We start from the raw sequence: 27341 nt of genomic DNA on the forward strand, positions 1-27341 counted from the left end.
TTTGCTAAATTTCAATAACTTTTGTTCAAGCACTTTTTTTCGGAAACGCTTTTTTGCATAGAAATATTCGTTCAAAGTCTTAGGAAGGAGATGGTTAACATTAAAATACTGGATGTAGTATTCTTGCTACTCCGTTTACGATACACAAATCATTTTGTTCTCATTTGAGAAATTGATATTTTTATATCTCTAATTTAAGTACATATTATCTATCTTTTTGCATTGTGCACTAGCGTGCAACGTCATAACGTAACGATGCGATGCGAGAAACTAATGCCGTTTTTCTTTATTATTCAGTTCCAACCTGGGTTGGAACTGGATCAGATCACAGTTTCAACCCCAACCCGACTTCGGTTTCGCTTGTACTAAAGTTTGTTTGACGTTGTTTGTTTACACATTTTCCGCCAATCCAGTTCCAACCCAGGTTAAAAAAGAAAAACGGCATAAGGTACTCACTCACGGTCCTATATTGTCATTGCAACTGAACGAGGCGAGGACGCTAAAGTAACCATAGCGACATGCTTCACATACAAAGCATGTTGCTTTATTGTTGGCCCAAACGTGTTACATATTTGTAAGATTACAAAGTTCAATTCATACAATTCTATATAAATCCAATTGAAAAATTGTTCTGAAGTGTAAACATTGTTTAAACATGAGCGAGCTAAACTCAATAAATTCAATGGAACCGGACACCAACGAAACAATCCAGGATATCGCCATGAAACTGGTAACGGAGCAGATGAAGCAAGAATCCAGCCTGACTGGGGGGCCTAGCGAACGTACCATTTTTGTCCTCGGTAGTAAGGGAGCGGTAAGGGTTCAAACCGAATGAAATCAATCAAGACGTGTTCTGCAATTTCAACTAATCCACATTTGCAGGGTAAATCAACTCTCATCAATCGATTCCTGGATCGAGACGATATCACGCGCCCCACGTTGGCACTGGAATACTCGTTCGGTCGGCGTACTGCTTCCGGACAGGGTGCTCAGAAAAATATTTGCAATGTTTGGGAGCTCGGCAGCTTGGTCAATTCCAATCAGTTGATTGAAGTGCCGGTTCGATCTCATGGACTGGCAACGTTTGCAGCCGTGATTGTCCTGGATTTGTCCCAACCGGATCGACTTTGGACCGACTTGCAGTGCATTCTGAATGGTTTGAAGCAGGCAATCAGTAAAAATTGTTCCGCTAAGGAGGTAATAGAAATGAAAGAGCGTATGAAACAGAAGGTGGGAATAGATCACGAGGATTTGAACACGCTTGAAATTCTTCCATTTCCGGTTATAATCGTGGGAGGAAAGTACGATGCATTTCAGAATGTTGATTCGGAAATCAAGAAGCACGTGTGTCGCTGTTTGAGGTCGATCTCCCATGCAATAGGGGCTGCACTGATATTCTACACTTCCAAGAATGCATCACTATCTAAGATGATTAGAGATGCGATGAACCATCTAGGGTTTGGTAGTCCATCGAATCCATTCAAAGCATTGGCACTGGATCACAATGGCCCTTTGGTGGTTCCTTTCGGAGGAGACTCGTGGGAAAAGATTGGTGTGACACCCACCAATTCGGAGCGCATAGGAATGAACTACAGTGCGCAGATTCCTCAGGTTGGAACCGAAAAGGTCGCTATTCCGGACGATCCGGCGAAGGATGGTGGCTTTAAGGAACGCGTTATTGACGAACTTAGAGCTCAGAAGGATGATGAACTGATGCGACTGCTCAAGGATACGGAAATACGGATGAAGTTTGAAGCGGTGCAGTAGGAATGAAAATGTGTCAGAAAAGTATAATAAACAGCAGTGCCTAAAATAGGTTAATCTTTTAATATGCATTCCGAACAATATGATAATTTTATACTCTATACGGTAAAATCATGGACCAATTTTAGATAGTTATTTTAATCTCCCATTAATTCTTTAAAAAACAAGAAGACACAACGTGTCTTGTCCCGTTCATATGTGTGCATCATAATCATTCAATTGGTGTATTCTTATTTTTTTATCCTTTAACCAATTAGGGCTCAATTGAGAATGGCAAGTGTTCCAGAACTAAAAAAGCACTTTTCCCAAAATGATCCTCAATTCGATGAAAATAAGAATGTCTGATCCCCATGCTAGGGGCGGCTGATCAACGTTCGAGTGCCAGGGAAGGACTCTAAGCTCAACTGTGCACTATGGTCCTCCGGAAAGTAGGGGGTTGGTGTCAGGCCCTACGAGCCAGCCGTAAAAAAACATTGTAATGGAAAATCAGCGGCAGAATAATATGAACCAAGACCAACGGCAACTATCCCAGCGAACAAAAAGGACTTGCGGTTGGAAACTCGGTACGTGGAACTGTCGATCTCTCAACTTCATTGGGAGCACCCGCATACTCGCCGATATACTGAAGGACCGCGGGTTCGGCATCGTAGCGCTGCAGGAGGAGTGTTGGACAGAATCCATGGTGCGAACGTTTAGAGGTAATCATACCATCTACCAGAACTGCCGCAACACACGCGAGCTGAGAACAGCTTTCATCGTGATGGGTGATATGTACATAGAGGCGCGTGATCGGTTGGCGGCCGATCGACGAAAGAATGTGCAGGTTAAGAATGAAGGGTCGATTCTTCCATTTCAGCATAATAAACGTGCATAGCCCACACTCCGGAAGTACTGATGATGACAAGGACGCTTTTTATGCACATCTCGAACGTGAGTACGATCGCTTCCCAAGCCGCGACGTCAAGATCATCATAGGAGATTTAAACGCTCAGGTAGGCCAGGAGGAGGAATTCACACTGACGATTGGTAAGTTCAGCGCCCACCAGTAGACGAACGAAACCGGCCTACGACTCGTTGATTACACCACCTCCAAAAATTTGGCCATACGTAGCACCATTTTCCAACACAGCCTCTCTTATCGTTACACCCGGAGATCACCACAGCAGACAGAATCTCAAATCGACCACGTTCTGCTTGACGGGCGGCACTTCTCCGACATTATCGACGTTAGGACCTATCGGGTGCGCCAACATCGACTCCGACCACTATCTGGTGATGGTCAACTGCGCCCAAAACTCTCCGTTATCAACAATGTACGGTGCCGGCGACCGCCACGGTACAACCTAGAGGGACTGAAACAACCGGATGTCGCCTCAGCATACGCGCAGAATCTCGAGGCCGCGTGGCCAGACGAGGGCGAGCACGATGAGGCCCCTCTAAAGGACTGCTGGAGTACAGTGAAAGCAGCCATCAACGACGCAACCGAGAGCACCATCGGGTACGTGGAACGGAATCGACTGAACGAATGGTTCGATGAAGAGTGCAGAACTGTTTTGGAGGAGAAGAACGCAGCGAGGGCAGTAATGCTGCAGCAAGGGTCCCGACAGAACGTGGAACGTTACAATCAGAAGCGGAAACAGCAGACCCGCCTCTTTCGGGAGAAAAAGTGCCGCCTGGAAGAAGCGGAGTGTGAAGAAATGGAACTGCTGTGCCGTTCCCAAGAAACACGGAAGTTCTATCAGAAGCTGAACGCATCCCGCAACGGCTTCGTGCCGCGAGCCGAAATATGCAGGGATAAAGACGGAGGTCTCTTGACGGACGTACGTGAGGTGATCGAAAGGTGGAAGCAGCACTTCGATCAGCACCTGAAAGCCGTGGAGAACGTCGGCACGGGAGACCAGGGCAACGGAGGAAACGACGACGCCAGTGCAGCGGAGGACGGAAATGAACCAACTCCCACGCTAAAGGAAGTTAAGGATGCCATTAACCAGCTCAAAACCAACAAAGCACTCACGCTATTGTAACGTAAATGATTCGAAAAATGCATGGCTATTTAGGGGACGCAATTTGAGCACCACTGGACTAGTCGAATAACAATGCAGATTTACTACCACACAGGTAGGTATTCGGATTGTTTAGAATACCAAACAAAAGTGTCGTTTTCCAAGTTTATACAATTTATATATTCATTTGAAATTCGCTGATTTCCTATCAATTGTTTATCTAAGCTATCCATTCAACATGCGTGTTGTAATATTCTCGACAAAATCTTACACCTTCCATGACATAGATGCACTCTCGCGTGGACTTGCACAAAAACACAGAATTAAAGCAGAGCAAATAAATATGTGTGTTATGAATTGACAAAACTTTTAATGGCAATAGATTGACTCGTATGAAAAAGATTTACCTTTGTTTATCGGGCAACAAAACAGCTACATAAAATCTAGAAATAAACAACCAAATTCGATTGTTGGAATATGGAGAACGAATTGTTTTGAATTTCTCAGACGTCTGTATCAGCTTAATCCAGCCAGGAAAAAGTTGAGAAAGGCAAGTTAAGTATCTCGATCCAATCTTAATTCAACCATGGTTTGGGTTTTCTCCTCGTGCTTTTTCAAAATGTTTCTTATTTAATGCCCACACTCGGGAGCGGGACATTTGGCATAAAGTCATTTGGCATAAGGCCGTTTGGCATAAGGTCACTTGGCATAAAGCCATTTGGCATAACGGTCATTTGGAATAATGGACATTTGGCATAATCGAAATGCACCCTTCTTTATTATGCCAAGTGTCCATTATGCCAAATGACCGTTATGCCAAATGGCTTTATGCCAAGTGACCTTATGCCAAACGGCCTTATGCCAAATGACTTTATGCCAAATGACACAGACCCCCCACACTCTATTATGGGTATCCCAGCATCCTTTAATTTGCAGTGAATAATTTGTGTATTTCCTTTTATTTTTTTTTGGGAAATAGTGATAGAAAATTTTAAAACTTTCACAAAAAAAACAGCTCAAATATTTTTTAAATCATCATAAACAAAATAACATGTTTAGAGTCAAATAATTGTAGATACCCGAGAATAACGCTGACACAACGGTAACACTTACACATTAAAAATAATGATCACCATCAGAAGCGAACCTCTATTCTAAATAGCTAGACTTTCTAAAATAAGGAATCTTTAAAATACTTTAACAAAAAGGAAACATATCCAAACTGACCGAGACACAAATTCCACTCACAAAAGGATCAAGCCCCGTCTGCACTGAAATTTAAATCCTACTTTAACCAAATATCGTCCAAAGTTTCGTCGCGCAGTTCCTCCAACGGCATCGCCTTCAAGGTCCGCAGGGTTTCCATATAGAACGTCAACTCGGACACGACGGTGCCGTGTTGGGGTCCCCCATTGTTGGTGATGTTGTTTCGCAGCAGCTGCTCCCGAAGTTTGTCTTTGAAGTTTTTGTGTACCACCCGGTAGATGGTAGCTACCTGTTTTTCCGGCAGGATCGGCGCAATTGCCTCGTGCAGTTTGACAAACTGTCGGCTGATGTTGCGGAATGGTTGGGAAGGAACCGGCGGCCGTGCGTCCCAGTTGGACAACTGGTTGGTGACGAGATCGCAAACGATGGCCAACACTTTGTTTTCTATTTCCTTGATGTGGGAGGCGAAATCTTTCTCGATTGAATCGTAACCGGTGAGGATGGTCGTTGAGCCGGTTGAGGTACCATTTGGTTCCAGGGATTGGAAATGACGTTTGACGTGTGGCAGCAGCCAGAGGACTAGTTGTAGAGCGCGAGATACGAGGGCAAGATTACCGCTGGTGATGGTTTTTAAACCGGCCACGTGTAAGGCACCGGCACCGAGCACTAACTGACAAGAGCGAGAGTTGAAGGTTCTTAGTAGATCGATCACGTTGCGAGCTAGCTGGGTGGCGATTACGGGCAATTGAGAAGCGCAACGACAGTATTCACTAACAATTTGCACTAGAAGCAGAGCAGCTCCAACCAATGCGAACGGTTGTCCGTCCACCATCAGTACAGCTTGTGGAGGCGGCGACGAAACTGGAGTTCCTCCGTTCATTTCTGAGCTTTTGTTCCATAGAAAAACTCCTTTCGAAATGCTTTCCACCATCTTTTGGAACTCAGCAGGCACCTCGGCTTGTTTCCAGCGTTCGCTATCGAGCAGCAAAGCCATTTTCGATTTCCGCTCAGAATGGAACTTTTGAGCATACCTCGTTCCTTGAGCTCGCAAGGCCAACTTCAACGGGACACTCTGAATTCCACAAACTTCTTCACAACCATCGCTAAACCGTTCTACGATTTCCGTTAGTTTTGCTATCTGATCGGCACTGACCGAGCTCTTCTCCAGACTTTGGTTTGATACCAAATTGGCGCAACGTTCATGACAATAATTGCAAACACTTTGCAACAAATTAGCTAGCTTCGTTTTGACTATTTCATAGTCTTCAGCGGAAAGGAATGCTTCTGTATCTATAAAACTCACATCATCCGTAATCTTCCCGGCGCTTGCATCGGCAGTCTGCTGCATCACATCATGAACCGATCGAACTCGCCTCAGCAACCTCATCAATGTGACCGTCGCCGTTTCCAATAGTACAATCCACTCCGACAGCGACAGACTCTGCGCTTCCTCTCCCGCACCAGTCAAACAAACTTCCGCATCCCCCGAAGCGATTACCTCGATCACCATCTGTTTCACAATTGCCCGAACCGTTGTAATCGCTTCCTGCTTGTAAGTATCAATGAAATCCAAATTCCGCTTCCGCAACAAACCCGATATAATACAAATCAACTTATCCTCATCCAACACTTTCTCGACCAGCCTATTCTCCCCGGCAAACGGCCGATTCAAATCCGACGTCGAATACCGCTCGAAATCCGTCGTCAGCATCTTGTCGATCAGCCGTTCCATCTCGGTTAGCTGCGAAGGCAAATGCCGGAAGCAATGAACGCCCACAAGTTCCGCACTCAGAATTTCCTGGGTCGTGCTGATCAAATCCAGCGCCGCGACGTAATCCTGAGTGCTCAATAGAAGCTGAATCATGGGCTGAGTCTGGTGCACCGTAGACATCAGCTTCAGCCGTTCCAGGACGATGTTATTGTTGGAACGGACCCGCTCCAGGCTGATGATTTGCAGCGACTCGCGGATGATGGTATCGTCGATCAGTTTCAGTCGGGAACGGAGTCGTGATACAAGAGCGGTAGCTTCGCGCATCTGTTCCATGATGGCGTCCTGGGAGGTCATTGCGTGGAAGAATGCCGATGATTTTTCAGCGACCTGTAATGGGAAAACACGGATGTTTAACGTGCCGTTTCGATAGTAATAGTTGTTTAGCAACTAGTCGCAAAATGTTGATTTCTTCAGCAAAACAAATAGGTATAACACAGAATTAACCTCGCACTGAGCAATGTTTGTACAAGTGCGGTTCCGGTTATGATGGTATTGACCACGTAGTTTGGCAATGCCCGAATAATGACGCCTCCGGAGCACTACTATTGAATACCCTTGAGGCCCGTGGTAGACAACTCTTTGTTCTTGTGACAGATGTGTTGGGGACCCGCGATCTTATCTATATGCGGTCCATTTATGATTTCCCTCGCATGTAATATATAAAGACCTTCTCTCAGTACTAACATACTTAGGAAAGCAATAAGTTGTATGTAATTGTATACAAAAAATGAATTCGGCTCCGTGAGCGATTTTAACCCAGGCTAAAATTCACAAATAATTAATTAAAATAAATATAGGTATAAAAAAATGTATCGAATACGATACTGCCATGCACCAGACTACACCGATTGCACATCCTATCTATAGGTATCCTGCTTTTACCGTTTAGATTTAATATACATAAATACATTGGGTACTCATACAGCACGGTGCCACTCACGGGGTGTGAATTAAGCGGAATCGTGCTATTGGATTCCATACGATTGAGCTTTTAATTTACACCTCAGAACAAAAAGAATATTGCCACGTTAATTAACGTTCCATTAAATCCCCCGTTCGTAGGTTGAAGCTTCGCCGTTGTTGCGAGTGAGCCCAACTGATAACACCGTACGTATAGGTAAAAGCATAGAATTAAAAAGCAACTGACCTGCTTCGCTATCAGCACCTCCACGATATCCAAATAGTGACTAAGCTTCTCCTGCAGCAAGCGGCTCGACTGTTTCGCCTGTTCGCCATCGTTCCCAATGTCGGGAAATACCGCCGCAAACGAGGCCGGACTGTGCAGTTCCAGGTTGTGCTTCAGGAACACCTCGGGAATGTCTTTCAGATTGGCGGTGGCCCCATTCGGAAGGCGATCGCTCACGACCGGCTGCTGGCCTTGACTAGAACTGCTACTCGGTAGGGCGGTTTTCGCAATTCGGTTGTGAACCCGATACCGTTTACCGATCCGCTTCAGATAGAAATCAAAATGGTCCCACTTTATATCGGGCAGTTGAGGCGAAGTTCCGATCGATTGGTGTTCCACGAAGGCATCTCCCCATTTTTTGGTAAAGAAGTGCGTCTGCTTGCTTCGACTGGGATCGTTTAGTACGGCCGGCAGATTCTGGGCCGCCGAGAATACCGACCACTTGATCTGGGACTCTTTTTGCTGCTGGTTCACGTGGCAACGGTTGACGTGCATTTCGTAATCCCTATCGCTGACGCCATCCAGGGGAAGCGATGCGCAGACTTCGTTGTAACCATATCGGCAAACGTAGGACCCTCCTTCCACGGTGCAGTGGTGCTGACGAAGATGCCTGAAAAATATAATGGAAATAGGATCAGCCAGTGGCGCGAGGAGTACATTGGATCTAGTAGGACATGCCCTACGCACAAAATTTCTTAGATACCTAGGACATTACGCATTCCTATACTACTGAAAGTGGCAAACATTCAGTTCCACTTTCTCCAATGCCTACACTGCCCCCATTCACACAACAGTCCCATGTGAATAGGAAACCCAGCAAACATGGGACTGTTATGCGAATAGCGGCAGTACAGTTAGTATAGGAAATCCCAAAAGTTGATGAAATCCCAAAAGTTTTCTGTAAATTTAAAAGCGATTGTTATCTTTTGAAAAGGTTTTTTTCCTCCCCTGTTGGGGAAATGAAGCCACAAATGAAAAGGTTACTAGCCGGTCGCTGAATAGCGCTGAAACCTCTAAACTAGGCTTTGGATAGGAAAGAACATAATCCTTCTGAAGCAGTTTACCATACGTGCACGGATTGGGTGGCATCCAAGAAGACTGACCCGGAAGGCTACGGTAGAAAGTGTGAAAAATTGTAGTAAGGTCTATGTAGCCCGTTAGGTTCTCGTCAATTTATCAGTTATTTGTCGCAGATTTCAAACTTAGGTAGTGTTACTGCTTTGCGATTTGTCTTGTCAAACAAAAGATATAGTTTCTATTCTATTAAAGTGTTTTGTCGAAAAGTTATAATGATGTTAGTAATTGCTGGTCAATATGTTTATGCGTCATTTATTGTTGGAAAAAAGCAGTAATTTTTGTTCAAATTGCTCAGACTCATTGCATCATCAGATCTCAACACTAGCTTCAAAACTGATGAACCTTTACACCAAACACGTTTTGATCCTACCGTATGCGAAAAAATGCGAGGAATCACCGCGCCCGCCACCCCGAATTTCTATCGACGGTGCTGAAATCGAGCGCGGTTGAGGAATTCGTGTACTTGCGCTCACTGGTGACCGCCGACAACACCAGCAGAGAAATTCATAGACGCAATGTGGCAGGAAATCGTGCTTACTTTGTGTAGTAGCTAGACGCGTTCGGTAAATAGGACAAACCCTCTGGTAGTTGCCTTCACAGCTCGCTCACGACTTTGGTATACGTTTGCGACCCCAATGTTATTCGGCAAACTTTCAGATAAAACTACAAGGTTAAATTCATCCATACATTGTTTTTCGATAGCATGCTTCTGAACTGAGATAATAGCAAATGAATGTAAATCTTTGCAAATGAATGGTTGCAACCTTGATCTGGACGACGTTCTTATTGCTGGGAAGGATTTTGACGACTGCAGGAGAAAACTTTTTCTGGTCCTAGAAAGGTTAGCTAGGGTTAACATTACAGTGAATTTGAAAAAAATGCAAGTTTTTTGTCGATAATTTGCCTTATCTTGGACATGTTTTGACCAACGATGGTCTTCTTCTATGTCCAGAAAAAGTGGAAACGATTTCAGAACTCAAGGCATTTTTGGGATTAATTGCATTTTATTCAAAATTTATACCAAATTTGTCCTCTCGGCTTAGAGTTCTTTATGGACTTTTGAAAAAGCACGTGCGTTTTGACTGGACTGCTGAGTGTGACTTGGTTTTCAACCAGTGCAAACAGTTTTTGTTGAAACCAAATTTGCTGGAATATTTTGACACTGACAAACCTGTGATAGTTGTGACTGACGCATGTAAGTATGGGCTAGGAGGAGTAATTGCTCATCTAGTAAATGGAGAAGAAAGGTCCATCTCTTTTACATCATTTACGCTCAATGACGCTCAGAAAAAGTATCCGATTCTGCATCTGGAGGCTCTGGCCGTCGTTAGCACTGTGAAAAAATTCCACAATTTTTTGTACAGGAAGAAATTTACCATTTACACCGATCACAAACCGTTAATTGGTATCTACGGAAAAGAAGGAAGGAATTCCATTTCAGTTACTAGACTGCAGCGTTATGTGATTGACCTTTCAATATACGACTATGATATCATCTATAGACCGCAGCAAGAATGGGGAACACGGACTTTTGTTCGTGGTTTCCAATTTCTCAGCAGGTTCCTAAGGAGTTGGATCGAGATTATGTCAAAAGCCTCAATTTTTCCGGAGAATTTCCGTTGGATTATAAGAAAGTAGCTGCTGAAACGGAAAAGGATGAATTTCTTCAAAGGATTATGGAGTACTTACGTAACGGTTGGCCAGATCGTTTAGACAAGGAGTTTTCAGCTGTTTCACTGGCAACGTGAACACCGTCAAGAATCATATTACCGCACTGTTTGATAAGGAGCGTGAGTCATCAAAACAAAACATATCTACGGCTGTGAAATCGATGGTAACAATTTTATCCGAAGAGGTCAAAACTCTGAGCAACGACGTAAGGGAGCTGTCGTCTTTGACTTTGGACATCACTGCTTTGGAGTCATGCAGCCATTCGTGTTTTCAATGGAACTGACGGAACCTTCGAAGGTTGGCAACGATCCTACACTAGAACTCGGTGAAGCTGAACTGGACTTGAGCACTTCTCTTCAGCAAAGAGAGGTACGGGGCTGTCCATAAACCACGTGGTCATGAGGAGGGGGGGGGGGGGGTTTCGGCCAATGACCATTTTGTATGGACGAATAAAAAATTTTGTATGGTGTAATGACCACGGGGGAGGGGGGGGGGGGTTTGAGAAGTCCCAAAAAAATGATCACGTGGTTTATGGACAGCCCCTAATTAGTTTTAATTATGACAATTCACCGTCAAGTTCAAACGTGAATAGCATATTACCATTAATTTCTTCAGTTACAGAAACCCTAATTTATTGTCAAAATTTTAATCGCATGTAAAGCGCATCAAAAATGAGCGAAATTCATAAACATATTTTAAGCTCCTCATTTTCGATTATTTTAGGAACCAAAACAAGTTGGAATGACAGCGTTAAAAGTGAAGAAATTTTTGGTAGTAACTATAATGTTTTCCGTAGTGATCGTGATTTAAACTTGACACAGAAAAAATCGGGTGGAGGAGTACTCGTTGCTATCTCCTCCAAATTTAATTCCGAAATCATTATATCACCCAAATTCAGAAAATTCGAACATGTGTGGGTTAAAGCGAATTTTAATGGTGATATTCATATTTTTGCAACAGTTTACTTTCCCCCAGATCAAGCTTGTAAATCTACATACGAAGTCTTCTTCCATGCAGCGGAAGAAATCCTATCTAAACTACCTCCCGAATATAAAGTACACCTTTACGGTGATTTTAATCAGAACAGTGTCGATTTCATTCCAGATTTCGAAAATGAGAGTATCCTTTTACCAGTCATAGGGGAGAATAAAACATTACAATTCATTTTTGAGAAGTTTGCATGCCTAGGTCTTAATCAAATCAATCATGTTAAAAACAGGCGAAATTGTTATCTAGATTTTTATTGACAAACATTCATGAAGACTTTTGCGTAAATGAGTCTTTAGTGCCTTTGTGGAAAAACGAGGTTTTTCATACAGCAATCGAGTTTTCTGTGTTTCTGCATAAAAATCAGTTCCCCGATGAAAGTGTTTACGAAAATGTTTTCGATTACAGCAGAGCAAATTATTCTAATATCAGACAAAAACTAAATAGGGCAAATTGGCAATCTGTCTTGAAAAATCAACAGAATATTGAAACTGCTGTTGAAGTTTTTTATAAGTTGTTACGGGAAATTATTCAGGAAGAAATCCCGGTTATTAGGAAGCGTAGAAGTTTCGATTCGAAGAATCCCATTTGGTTTAATAGGCAAATCATTAATCTTAAAAATCGTCAGCAAAAAGCACATAAAACTTACAGAATTAATGAAAATCATGCCAATTTGTTGAAATATTTGAATATATGTGATCAACTTAATGTTGCTATTTCTACAGCCTTTACTGAGTACAATCTAAAAACAGAAAATTAAATCAAATCATGTCCTAAGAACTTCTTCAATTACGTCAAGACTAAACTAAAATCATGTAGCTTTCCATCAAAAATGACATTAGCTGAAAAAGAAGGAAATAATTCTGAAGAAATTTGCAATCTTTTTGCAACTTTTTTCCAAGAAACGTATTCGAATTTCTCAGACAATGATCGTGATTTCGCGTATTTTTCACATTTTCCTGAATTTTCGAGAGATGTTGGTGTTAGCCATATTAATGTTCAAGACATTTTGCTAGGTCTTAAGAATTTAGACGGCAATAAAGGGCCAGCACCAGATGGAATTCCACCAGTATTTATGAAAAATTTAGCAATCGAGCTCACAACTCCTTTATTTTGGTTATTTAATATGTCACTCGATTCTGGTGTTTTTCCTAGGGAATGGAAAAAATCCTTCCTAATACCAATTTATAAGTCAGGCAAAAAAGCTGATGTCCGCAACTATCGTGGCATTGCAATTATTTCATGTATTCCAAAATTTTTCGAGTCAATCATTAATAAAACTATGTTTGGCCAAATAAAAAATCGGATAACAAACGCTCAACACGGCTTTTTTAAAGGTCGTTCAACTACTACCAACCTTTTCGAATTTTTAAATTACTCATTGAATGTAATGGATAACGGATAACGGTAATCATATTGAGGCACTCTACACTGACTTTAGTAAAGCCTTCGATAAACTTGACATTCCTATGTTGAATCACAAGCTTGAAAAAATGGGGATTGAAATAAGTCTCCTTACCTGGATTAAGTCATATTTAACTGATCGTCAGCAAATAGTAAAATTCAAAGAGCAATAATCTAATCCAATTCAGGTTACTTCGGGAGTACCCCAAGGGTCACATTTAGGTCCTCTTCTTTTTATTTTATATGTTAATGACATTTCTTTTGTTTTAAATAAATTGAGGATTCTTTTATACGCTGATGATATGAAGCTATTCTTGGAGATCAATAATGACGATGACTACATAGTTTTTCAGAATGAAATAAAAGTTTTTCATATGTGGTGCTGCAAAAGTTTATTGGAGCTTAATGTAAAAAAACCCGGATTGATCCACCTAGTGGTGATAGTGCCTTTCTCGTCGAATATGTACTCATGATGTTTCCGTTGACGTGAACTGAAATGTTCCTGAATCATGAGAATACTTTACTTAGAATTTTATCAGAGCCATCATTGAATTGACTTTAAACTTATGGCACATATTCCAACGTTATGTTCAACGTATAGATCTGCGGTATAGACAAAGCTGAAAAATATCAGACCTCTCAGTTGACAGCTTGACCTCCTTCACTATCACTGGAGGCCGATCAACACCAAGACGATACAACTTTTTCGCAAACACAGATACCTTAACGATTTTCGACAAAGTATTTTCTACACACTTCTACACACGCTATATTTTATTATCATTGGCTACAAGATGCATGTAAAATTTGGCAAAAACATGCAAGTAACTGATTTTTTTCATACTGAATCCCATTCAATTTTCAACCACATTACAGTGCGTGAGGGAGCAACAAGTCGCACAAAAATTTTACGCAGTCATTTTAGACGCGAAAGAGAATTGAAAAAGTTTGTTCGGAGTTATTACGATTAAATTTTAACTTTCCCATACAACGTTGACCCATCCTTCTGCATTATTACACCTCAGGAATCTGAAATTGTGTGATTGGATGAGATCGTCTTAGTTTTGTCAAGATATCTATCGCTTGCTTTGATTTTTCTCACTTTTGAATTCCGACGAAGCACCCAACGCTAGTTTTGGAATACTACCGGTAGTTTCTTATGTGGTCTGAGACTATTTTCTTGCTTACCGTTCATCAGGTTATTGGAAAATCCGCGATTTGACGTGTCGCATGCTTGGGTTTAGTTTGCTTTTGTATTTGGCCACTTCCAGCGGAACACTCGGAACTGGTTTCGGAACACCATCGGTTGTCCCAAATATGGTCTGAAACTATTTTCTTGCTAACCGTTCATCAGGTTACCTAAGGAACCGCGATTTGATGTATCGCATGCATGTATTTGGTTCACTGAAATATTTGGCGGTGGAGCGGGCCTGGTTTGAGGGTTAGAACACAAGACTATCATGCCAAGGGCCTGGGATCGAATCCCACTCCCGACATATTAACAAAACGTAGGTTCTTCCTTCGGGAAGGGAAGGGAAGGGAAGGGAAGGGAAGGGAAGGGTCCCGAGATGAACTAGCTTCCAGTTAAAAATCTCGTCAATAAAGACAAAAAAAATAATATTTGGCCACTTCCGGAGGGAACCCGGAACCGGTTCCGGAAAACCACCGGTTGTCTCAAATATGGTCTAAAACTATTTTTTACTAACCATTCATCAGATCGCCTAAGGAGCCGCGATTTGAAGTGTCGCATGCATGGGTTCGGTTCACTTTTATATTTGGCCACATCTGGCGGGACATACGGAACCGGTTCCGGAACACTACCGGTAGAATCTTAGGTTGTCTGAAACTATTTTCTTGCTTATCATTCATCAAGTTATTGAAAAAGCCGCGACTTGATGTGTCGCATGCCTGGGTTTGCTTCACTGTTATATTTGGCCGCTTCCGGTGGGACCTCCGGAACCGGTTTTGGAACACCAGTAGTTTCTTATGTGATCTGAGACCATTTCCTTGCTAACCGTTCATCAGGTTATCGCAAAAGGGCGCGATTTGACGTGTCGCTTGCATGGGTTTGTATCATTTTTATATTTATCCACTTTCGGCGGGACGCCCGGAACCGGTTCAGGAATGATCTGAGATTATTTTCCTGTTAACCATTCATCAGGTTATTGAAAAAGCTGCGATTTGATGAGTCGCATGTATGGGTTTGGTTCATTTTTATATTTGGCCACTTCTGGTGGGACCTTTGGAACCGGTTCCGGAACATTACCGGTTCAGATATAGTCTGAGACTATTTTCTTGCTTACCGTTCATCATATTATCGAAAATGCCGTGGTTTGATGTGTCGCATGCGTGGGTTTGTTGCATTTTCATAGCTAGCCCCTTCCTGGGGTACCGATCCGGAACGCCTAAATGGCCATAATTCCGGAACGGCTGGACCGATCCGAACCATTTTCAATAGCAAACAATGGGACCAGATTCCGCGTCGAATGAACCGTCGGTCATTAAAATCGGTTGAGATTTACTGCCGAAAAGTGACGTGAGTTCGTTTGTACACATACACACACACACAGACATCACCTCAATTCGTCGAGCTGAGTTGATTGGTATATATGACTCGAATCTCCGGGCCTCCTATCAAAAAGTCATTTTTGAAGTGAACATATAGCCTTTCCAGTACACTTAGTGTACGAGAAAGGCAAAAATATGTGTAGGTATAAGGTGGCAATATAGTTGCCACTGCCTTATAAAGGGTTGAAACATAAACACATGCATGCGGTTCGTTGGGTTGTCCCCCATTTCCCGGAAAACCATTTCCCGGAAAACCATTTCCCGGAAAACCGTTTCCCGGAAAGACGTTTTCCGGAAATCCATTTCCCGGAATGGACCATTTCCCGGAAATCCATTTCCCGGAATGCACCATTTCCCGGAAAAAAAATTTAAGATTAATTTTCCGTTTCTTTTCACGGAGAAAACAAAGTACCCAAATATGAGTTTATTTCACCCAACTTCGGGGTTGCGTGCGGGAACCCATATTTGAGTTGGGTTTTTTACATTTGATCCCGTGCGGCAAAGTACCTACCGGCTAAGTTTTTTTTCACCCAAATGTTAGTTCAAAATACACAAATTTGAGTTAAATGCTGTTTACTCAATTTTGGCTTCCCGCACCGAACTGTCAAGGTTAGGTTGGTTCGCTCTTCGCTCTCTGACAACAACAAAGAGAGTGGATGAGAGAGGAGACAAAAAAGAACTCAAAAGTAAGTTTAAAAAACTCAAATTTAGGTACTTGAGTTTCTCCGTGTTCTGTAAATAATGGCAGTGAATTATAATTGTATAATGTTTGACAGTATTGATATTCAAAGAACAGTAATCGATAAAAAGGACACAAAATCATTTACTGCAGAATGCGTAAGGGACCGTAATTTTTACAATTATTGTAATTCTCACAAATAGTAAATTTCTCCTTATTTCAAAGTCTATTTATTTGAGTTTTTTGTTAAAATAGCTGTCGGCATCAAACCACCGACGAAATCAAACTGCCAAGTTTTCATCACATATTTTACCTTCTTACAAGCATAGGCTGTTCCTTCTAGTTAAATTGCTAAAATAGTTGTTGACATTAAGCTTGGAAGCCAACTGCAAATAATTTCATAGGCTGTTTTGGGTGCATATCATTTCGCCGAACACCATTTTGCGGAATTACATTCGCGGTGTAACATTTACCGGAATGAACAATTTCATCGAATATCATTTCGTAGAATGACTTTTCGCGGAATACCATTTCGCGGAATACTTTTTTGCGGAATACTTTTTCGCGGAATACTTTTTCGCGGAATTTAATATTTTACAAACGATAGAAGAATCAACAGTGTAATGTTCGCATGGCTTGGTCAGCCAAACATTTGACAATAAAAGAATGACAAATTATTTTCTCTGCTTAACTTTAACTCTGCTTAAACTTAGCTCTCCGATTATACTAATTGATTGTAAATCTAATACCTTCCTGAATAAAAATTTGCCTTGTTTGATTCGTAATCTGTTCTCAAGAATTTCGAACGTAAGGCCAAAGGCCATTAGGCCAAACGTCATCAGGACGAATGGGCATTAGGCGTAATAATCAATAAGCATTCGTTGTCACATAGATTGTACTTTTAAGCGCTTATATTGGTAACTCCATCAGAGATTCTTCCTTCTTTCAAATAAGGCTGTTCTTTCCAGCAAAATACCGAATTGCTAAATGTTCCATCATTTGTCTTCTTCGTCAAAGACTGTATATGTGTTGTTAAGTTTGCGGCGATGAAATCCGGCACTCTATAGAAGATTTCACCTTCTTTTGATAATAGGCTGTTCTTTCAAGTTACACTGTTGAAAATTTTGGCAGTTTGGTCTGCTGATAAAATGAACATGTTTCCTTCTATTAAGAATGGGATGTTCTTTAGAGTAACACTATTAATGTGTTTTTTGGTGCCCAGGCTGCTGACTTTACCTTCAGAAATGTATCCTTCTCTAAATCGAGTTTTTTTCGAGTTGGACAGTTATGTTGTTTATTGGTGGTCTACTGCTAACTCCGTCGGATGTTTGTCCTTCTTTTTAAATGTGGTCTGCTTTCAAATAACATTTGCTGGTGACCAAACTGATATCTACATTTAAAAATTTTCCTTCTTTAAAGAATAAGTTGTTAACTTATATGTTGCAGTGCTACAGTATTATTTAGTAAACCAGCAACTAACTCCTTCTCATGAGATTTTTCTTTCTTTTAAAAATAGGCAGATCTTTCAATCCAATTGGTCTTACATCTATTCAGCCCAGTGATTAATCGCATCATGTCAATTGAGCCTAATCTCCCAGCATCATCATTTTCGCTCTGATCCTACTTCTCAGCTTCTACACGTCCGCCCTTATTGACTGAAAGCAATATACCGTGGAGGGCCCATATTCTGCGCACCTAAGACTTTTTCAATTTCAATCAGCTGTAACAAAATCCAAATCAAACCGATTTGGCTGAATTTTTGACTGCACATAGTTATTAGCTTTGTAAATAAGGGAAAAAAATAATTCGCATACAAAACAATCAATTTATATGTAAAATAATGAAAATTCTACACTACAGTGTGTCTTTGTTCCTAATTCTGCGCACCCTTTTTTGGAATGTTCCTTATTCTGCGCACTAATGTTCCTAATTCTGCGCACATGGGAAAAACTCTGAAAAGATAACTTATTGTAATGAGAACATGATTCATAGATGAAATTCAATTGAATTCTTCATTTTCAACTTTTATACGACATTACGACCATATTGGGACTTTGCATGTCCCCAACATTGATACTACCTACTTTGAGCACTAAGCAAAGGGAATTTCAATCATAATACACAAAAGGATTTTGTAGCATTAGCATTATAGAATACTACAACGTAAAGCTTTTTAGTTATCCGCATATGCACATATTAGTAAAATTTACTTTAATTTCTAAAGGTAATATAAACTTTTCCGTCATGACAAGGTGGCACAATCTTTGTTTGCAAACTGAGACTTCTTTTTTGTCTAACTCCAGCGTTTCCACTGTTTAAGAAAATTCCATGTAAACTAACATCAAAGATCGCATTTGACGAATGCTTGCATGAATACATAAAATTTCCCCCGAGGTTGAAAGCAAATGTTTAAAACAAGTGGTTAGTCCGGTCGAACTATCAGATCAAAAATAGAAGAATCGTAAATTAGTCTTCGAAGTTTATAAACTAACTTGTTGAGACGTAATTACATTCATTGGATTGCTAGAAACATAGAATATCCTAGTTATAACTATGTTGGCATTTATATGATGTTTGTTTATTAATTATATGTTAAAAACTTAGTGTTGAAATGTCTGCGCAGAATTAGGACCACTATTTAATACCGGTTCCTAATTCTGCGCACCTAAGAAGAACAAGAAAATTAAGAAAAGAAGAAGAAAACTCAATTGTTTTTTGCCGATTCTGATTCCTCGAAGACAGCTGTACAGGATGCTCATGGAAAAGTAGACATTCTCTTCATTATTTATGTCGCAAAATGCTTCAGCTCATGAGGCAACTTTTTAGCAGCTTCGCTAACGGACACAGATTTCAGGCAATTTCCAGCACTTGCAACATCATTTTATTTTTTTACAAAATATTGGTCGTTGATTTGAAAAATTTTTCTTCACAAACTTTTTCATTACTATTGAAACAATATTCAAAAAATATATTTGAAGCTAATATTGAACTAGCGTCCCTGATTTTGTGGTATATTCGAGAAAGTGCGCCGAATTAGGGACTGCGCAGAATTAGGACCGGTCATGGTATGTTAAAATGTTGCTTTTTGTAAACCAAGTGACCGCGTAACCCTTAAGTCAAGTAACACTTCTTAGGGATAACTTAATCGGCTTTCTCTTCTTTTTGATGTTCCAACTAGCTTGTACTGTTATAACAGAAATCAAAACAAATCTCATTTTTGTATCAGAGGATTTCCTACCTATCAAACACACGCTGTTTTTTTACAGATATGCAATTAATCAGATACATATAAGTTATCAGCCCTTCTTCTCAACAAAGGCTGTTCTTTGATAAATATTATGCGTTATGCTGATTTTAGAATAACAACTGCTGAATTAATATTATCGAAGAATTTTCCTTCTTTCATACATAAGCTGTTCTTTCGAAGTATACCCTTACAAAAATTTAATTGTTGATATGAAACATTCCATATTTCATTTGCTGTTTTGAGTTTTGAAACTTAGATCTCATCATGATGTGGTCTCTCGATCAGTTAAATTTTTGTATCATATTAACGATTTTCCGCAAAACTGTACATTCCACCAAATGTCAATCTGCGAAATATTACACCGCAAAAAGGAATTCCGCGAAATGGTTTTCGGCGAAATGTTATACAATCGATATTTTCCCTTCTTTTACATTTGGGCTGTTCTTCCGAGTTATCTTCCAAAATAGTTGTCGGCATTAACCTGTCCATGTTTTCATTAAATATTGCGCCTTCTTTTAAACATAGGCTGTTCTTTCTAGTTACTCTGTTAGAATAGTTGTGGGCATTAAACTAGCAATATTTCCATATGATGTATTCCCTTCTTTTACGCATATGCCGTTCTTTCGTGTTTATCGGGATCAAACTGCTAACTATTTCATCGAATATTTTCCCTTCTTTCATACATAGGCTGTTCTTTAAAGTTGTATTGCTATAATAGTTATTTGAAACAAACTTTAGTTTTCAAAGAAGAGGAACGCAATACTTTTGACGAATTCTTAGGCTACCAACAAGGAGTCTTTGATATTCGTAAGATCAAAAAGCTGGAAAAGAGACAATGGCAATGTTCTTGTCCCTCCGATTAGCTATGGAGGCATACCGTAATTTAGAGCTTTCAATTATTCATAATACTCGTTATAAAAAACTAATACAAATTGAGAGTAGTATATAATTTTATTATTTTTATACAAAGGAATCTTTACAAAATAATGAGAGTAATAGAAATGTTGTTTTTTGATATTGAATATGTTTTCCGGGAAATGGTCATTCCGGGAAATGGGTTTCCGGGAAATGGTACATTCCGGGAAATGGTTTTCCGGGAAATGGTACATTCCGGGAAATGGCTTTCCGGGAAACGACGTACGTTGCGTGCGTTGACTTGCTTTGTAACATTTTCAATATAGCTCCATAGAACGCTTCTAGAGTTCAATGAAACCTCAACCAATGGCATTGTCGATGACCGTTACAAATATTTAATAAAACTAAAATAAATCCAATCTGTTCTGAAAATGTTACTAGGGTTTTTAGTTTGTTTTGATCACGGTATTAGCGAAAGAGAGAATCGATGAAGAGAAATCGATCAAGTCAGATAGGCCCATATGAAAAATCATTGTCGATTTTTTCGGGATTCCTACGAGGATAACTCCATATGTGTCGGAAGAGGCGGTGCATGTGGGTTCTTTGCTTGGTTCTTTGGCAGTGTAACAAACCATTAAGTATTGGAAAATATGCTATAAAGGGCAGAAGAATGTCAAAAAATTATAAAAAAGGTGCAACGTCATTTATGGATTCTTCCATACGAAAAGATTCTTTACTGAGCGGAAATTGAACCCACACACCACACTCTCAGCATGTTTTTACTGAAAAGCAACGTAGATTTTTTCCTAACTAGGTAGATGTTTAGGAAACATCACTGTCTTCCACCAGAGGTTTTACAGACTGCTGTCACAAACATAAGATAACGGACAACACACGAAACACGCAGTGGTCCATTAGAGCATTTTCGCAACCATTTTTCCGTTTGACGAAAAGTAGTCACGTAGTCACCGTCTAGAGCAAGAATCAAACTAACACCAAGACGACTGGCGCCGCTAACCGGACGGACCCACGAGATTTCAGTAGTAAACGGTAGAGTAATCTGAAAGTCCTATTTTATTTTTGAGTGGTTATCACTCGTTTGAAGTTAATTTGTATTTATACGGATCAAAATGTAGCGATAGTATAAAAGTGGTGCTGAAATAGAACTTGAGAAAATCATCAGAGGTTAAAAACCTTCGTTGTATAATGTTGTTAGAACTGCACCTTAGACTTCCAATGATTTCGTAAAATCATGTTGTTCGTGCTAGTAGCTGGACTAGCAGGTTCTTTAGGGGCGACATTTCATAAGACGAATGAGGCACATATTAACACTTCACATTTTATTTAGGTACATGTCTTGTGATACAAATTAGTCTACGTTGTGTTTATAACTGAACTGAGAACTGTTAGAACAATGAACAGTTGCATTCGTATAGCTACAATGGTCTCAGCTCCGGTAGATAACGGCGAAGGCGACAGTGTTGTCCAAACATATGTTTTGTTTTATAGGAGCTTGACTCTATGATGACAAATTTATTCGAAGATTTGGATTGTGCATATTGGGCGTTAACGGATCAAATCCGCCACCCAAAGCACGTATCCGGCCGTTGAGGAACCCATTGACTATTGGATTGAATTATCACGGAACATGAGTGGTTTTGTCGATCACTCCTATCACACCTCTTAGGGTAATATTATTATGTCAGATAAATTGTCAATAAAGTACTAAATAAATGAAATACACCTCAACAAAAGTTTTAAAGAAGATCAGTACCACTTGTTTCAAAAATATAAAACATGTAATTTTACTTGTACCTACACGAGAACCGCTGGGAAAAAAACAATCAATATTACCCCGGTAAGGTGTGTACTTCGAAGAACGTTTATACATTAGAGTGGGTTATAGAATTGTTTATATGGAAAAATGAAAAATTCAATGGTATCCCATCAGATCAAAGCTTTTTTGATCCCATTTCAGGACCCAAATAAGTGTGCAAAATTTGGGCACGATCGGTTATGTCTACGTTTTGCGCATCGCGTTTGAAGTTTGTATGGGATTTTACATGGGAAAACATACTTTTTTGCATTTCTCTCAGAACAATCTCGAATTTTTCTAAAACCATGTAACCGAGAGAGTGAAAACAGGGTGTCCTGAAAAACTTTGTCGAAGACTGCGAACTGATCTGATGCTTATGAAAAAAGTTATAGCGTTGGCATTGCTTGGCGAAACAGCATGATTTTGTTGCTTTTGTTATTCCTTTACATGTTAACCCTTTATAAGGCCGAGAGAACCAGGCACGGAATCCACTCGTTCTACATTTGAATATAAAGTACATGTGGTGTAATGAACAAAAACGTTTTTATTTTCAAAAAATTCAATGGTCGATTTAGTATGGCCTAAATTTCAACTTTTTGTCAACAAAGTTTAAAATGTTGTTATTTTGTGATGCGTTTATCAATCATGCTGATTTTTTGACAGGTTATTTCCCTAATATTCATGAGTTACTTGTGTGGATTTGAACTCGAAAGGTTAATTATTTAGGACGATATGGCAATTTTAGTACATGCCCATTTATTATAGTACATTTTTTCAAAAGGCTGATATTCTAAAAGTAATGAAGCAATTAAGTTGAAATTGTGTCCACAAGTAAAACGAACATAGGCCTTTCATTCCCCATAATTCGATTTTCAATTCGCTCACCACAACAGAAGTTCGAGCTTATAAACCTTTATGCACTCAAAAATGCCAGTTTTTGGAGACATTTTGTTCTAAAAAAGCCCATTCATTATTGTTATGGCTCAAAAAATCATGAGTGCTCACAAAGGCCTAATGTGTCCATCAGTTAAAACAGAAGTTGAAAAAAAATTCTAAACGAACAGAAAAAAATATGTGTATAAGGTGGCAATATAGTTGTCACTGCCTTATAAAGGGTTGAAACATAAACACATGCATGCGGTTCGTTGGTTATAACGTCTCAGGTTATAACTATTTTCACAAGCATCGGATCGCTTTGCGGTCTTCAACAAAGTTTTTCAGAACATTCTAGACTATCATTTTACAGTATCGGTCAAAAAGTTTCAGTAAACTTTTTTAACTTTTGACAAAAATGCAAAAAAGTATGTTTTCCCATACAAAATCCCATACAAATTTCAATTGTAATGCGCAAAGATTTTTTTACAGTATTCGGTAATTTTTTACCGAATTCTCAACAGCTGAATGTTCGCTAATCCGTTCGGTAATCGAAACGAGTACCGATCATCAGGTAAATTAAATTTTGGGAAGGCTGTCACAAATTACCGAATTTCTCCTATAGACGCAACCGATCGTGCTCAAATTCTGCACAGATACTCAGGACCCGAAACAGAACCAAAAAAGCTTTGATCTGAGAAAACGGTTCCGATGCCCAACCTATTATACATATTCTTTTAAAGTTTTGCCACGAGCTCAAACAAGCGTTACAGGACAAATTAGTTTGACTCTGTTAGTTTAACTTCAGTCTTGTAATGAAAATATAGTATCCTTGCTATAAGTTCTTATGTAAAAGTGGATTTGAATTAGGTTCATTATAGACCCTACCATTGTTATTTTGGGAAAGCATATGGTAAAGAATATCACATATTTTCTTTAAAAAATCTAACAATTGATAACAAATAGTATCAGCTCATCTTTCAGACCAGCACCATCGAAAATACATCCAAGCCAACCCATTTATCTCACCAGTATTATGCTCAACCGGAAAACAGCGATATACACCGCTTTTCTCGCGGCTATCATTGACTGGGAGGCGAAAGCAATTTACATCAATTAAAACTGTTCAAATAGTGTTCGAACATAACATACCTCACGAAATCGGCTGGCGATTTGAAAGAAAGCAACTGCTGACTCTGTTGTATCTGGAGCTGCTGCTGCTGACGGGGATTTGGCGACGTCGCGACGGTGGTGGAAGCGGACGAAGACGTCGACGTAGAACTGGCAGGAGAACCACTACAGTAGCAGCAGTTTTGCCATGGTGGTGGCTCTTTCAGATCGAATGCTCCGCTGAATTTGGCCATTGCCACATGATGGATGGTGAATTTCAGCTCACTCGCAGGAAACGGCACACAGGGCGGAAGTTTTCCCCGATAAAATCGATTAGATTCTCACGCACAACGCACCGAAAAATAAGTCCAAAATGTTCCGTGCAAAACTCGTACGATGTTTCCAGCAAGATGCACCTGACGACGACACGACTGGTGGGTGAGCAAAAAGAAAACTGAGCGAACTGACGTTTTCGTTTCGAAACGTCAAAGCAATTGTTGACCTAATTCAACAGCAGAAGGGTTTGGCCTTTGGTTCAACTAGAACTAGATAGACGTTTGGTCAAATAGGGTACTGATCCCAACTCACAACCTACCTGGGGTTCTGGAAAACGGTTGTTTAAAATGGTGATGATTTCAAGGCAATGCAAAAACTTTAATATGAAGTCATTATCTCGACTCTCGACCCTGATGAAATTCAATAAGCTTGTCATCAAAAATGGAATAAAAAATCGAGAAAATTATCAATAATTCTTATAAAAATATAAATATCTTTGTTAAAACATTTTAATCTTGGACAATAAGCTATATGCTATAGAATACAAGAAAATTCCATAAATTTGCTCGGAATTCTTAGATTAAAAATTTCTATCGGAATTCTTGTTGCAATCCACATAGATCCTCCACGAATTCCGCCAGAAATTCCTTGAGAATGCCCTCAAGGAATCTTCCAGGGATTACTCCAGGTATTCCTCCAAAAAATCCTCCAGAAATTCCAAGAGGAATTCATCTAGGGAATGCTTTTGGAATTCCTCCAGGAATTCCTCTAGATAACATTCCAGGAATTTCTCCCAGAATTCCTTCAAATTTTTTTTTCTAAAATTCTTCAAAAAAATCCTCCGGAAATTCCTCTAGGACTTCCTCCAGGAATTCCTCCAAAAATTCTTTCAGGAATTCCTCAAAGATTTTTTTTAGAAATTCCTGCAGGAATTCCTCCAGCAATACCTCCGAGAATTTCTATAGGGATTCCTCCGGAAATTGCTCCAACTCCAGGCAATCCAACAGGAATACCTTCCGGAAGTTCTCCAGGAATTCTCTTAGGAAATAGGGTCCAAAAATTAAAGACGAAATCTCGCTTATATTAAATAATACGATCAAGCATGGTATTCTAATCGGAACTGTACTTTACTCGAACTTGAAAAACAAAGGAATAATGAGAAAATTCAAAATAAGTAAAATGGTAATTAGGGTAAAAAATATAATTTGGACATGTATATAATTTGGACATGCACTGCGATGTATGTCTTGTTCCGAAGAGCTAATAAAAGTAGATAATTCTGAATATCGATTATTGGATCAAATAGACCCTATTCTGATGACTTACGTTGAAAATACGCTTAACAATCAAGAATTTACTTCAAAATTATGGAAAATGTAAAATGTTTCACTAAAACCCCTCAAATGCACAGGTATGCAAGACGACATACACTTCACAGTCACATACAATATTCATCTCAAAATCGTTGAATTGATAATTGCAAGAAATTTAAAAGCCTTATTGCAATGAAAACTGTTCAATAAAGAAGCATTGGGCAGCCAATCTCTTAACATTCATCTAGAACGCCTAAAATAGGTGGTGTCCAAAATACATTACATGTTTTCTACTATAAATAGATTTTGGTCATCTGACCCGCATAATCATGAACCATACCAGTACTCTTTGCTATACTGTTCACAACTATTCCCTACTGTACCTCTACAGTATGGTATAACATACAAAGCAACAATAAATCAACCGTACCATGAACGTATTCAACAGTTTGATAGACGGTTGTCGGGCAAATAACAGTATGGGGAATAGGCGGTTAAGTTATGTTACAATAAGAAATTGGCATTTTTCTCGAACAAAATTTTCGTAAAACAGTATGCCAAACTGTGGACATACAATTCATTTTTCGCAGTAATAACAATGCGCCAAATTGTTGCATAACAGTTGAACAATAAATTTATGAGAAAATTGTAACACTTAATGAAACTGTTTGATTATTGTTCAATATGGTACAATGAACAGTATGCTATACTGTGTAGTTATATTTTCACAATTAGAACCATTATTTTTCGGAATTTGCTGTTTTCAATCACTACTTTCCCAAACGAAGACATTTCATGCCAATTCACAACGAAATAAGCATTTTTGCCGTAATTATCAAAAATGCCTATTCAATTCGAAATCGCCATGAAAATGTTCCGCTTGGGGAAGCAGTTATTCAAAAACAGCAAAATGATTTGTGAATGGCAAATGGCCGAAAATTTGAGTATGAGTTTTGTATATTTTATTGAAGCGTAAGAAAACTTAAAATAAATAAAAACAACACGGCTTCCGGAATCCCGCTGGGTCTTGGATGTGACGACATGACCGCACACGGACTGTATAATGAATCGGTCCGTAAGATGGCTAGTCATTCAGGTGGTGTCCGAGCCGTCTCCCGCAAACAGAGCCTGCTTTGGATCCAGCTGCCGCTGGGGCTTCCTGCTGCAGTCATTTCTGATACATAGATTGATGCAACGGAAGGTCCCGACTCGGTTCCCGGATAGAGCAGTTCAGGGATTCGCCTCCAGCAGTTGTTTGCACGGAATTTCCATCTAGCCGACGTTTTGTGTATCCTGAAATAAAATAGCAAAAAGTTTGAGATTGGTGAACATTGTCGAATCCGTAGAAAGCTTTCTCACTTCTGGCATCCCAGTTGTCCCGGTCCGAGGCTGGTTTATCTCAATTGGGCCCATTGGCCCGGGTCACTGGAAGTCGGGTTTCACCGGTTTCAGCAAGGATTTCCCGCGATGACGGTGACACTTTGTTACTGTTTTTGTCCAACGCTCACACTCCGCGATAAACAAGCGTTACATTT

The 27341-nt window shown here is 39.9% G+C and overlaps 2 protein-coding genes across 2 annotated transcripts; one reads left to right on the top strand and one right to left on the bottom strand.

Moving 5' to 3' along the window:
• Window positions 1-575: 575 nt before the first annotated feature.
• Window positions 576-1881, top strand: LOC115257191 (cytoplasmic dynein 2 light intermediate chain 1-like). The gene is made up of 2 exons (XM_029856617.2): window positions 576-814; window positions 883-1881. Exons 1-2 carry the CDS (start codon window positions 656-658, stop codon window positions 1765-1767), a joined length of 1044 nt encoding a protein of 347 aa, XP_029712477.1. The 5' UTR covers window positions 576-655; the 3' UTR covers window positions 1768-1881.
• Window positions 1882-4670: 2789 nt separating this feature from the next.
• LOC109432878 (vacuolar protein sorting-associated protein 54-like) lies at window positions 4671-24676 on the bottom strand. The gene is made up of 3 exons (XM_062851249.1): window positions 24260-24676; window positions 7892-8540; window positions 4671-7071 (listed from the first exon to the last, which is right to left on the bottom strand). Exons 1-3 carry the CDS (start codon window positions 24469-24471, stop codon window positions 5053-5055), a joined length of 2880 nt encoding a protein of 959 aa, XP_062707233.1. The 5' UTR covers window positions 24472-24676; the 3' UTR covers window positions 4671-5052.
• Between the last annotated feature and the right edge of the window lie 2665 nt (window positions 24677-27341).

Source organism: Aedes albopictus, chromosome 2, assembly GCF_035046485.1.
Source record: "Aedes albopictus strain Foshan chromosome 2, AalbF5, whole genome shotgun sequence".
Taxonomy (NCBI): Eukaryota; Metazoa; Arthropoda; class Insecta; order Diptera; family Culicidae; genus Aedes; species Aedes albopictus.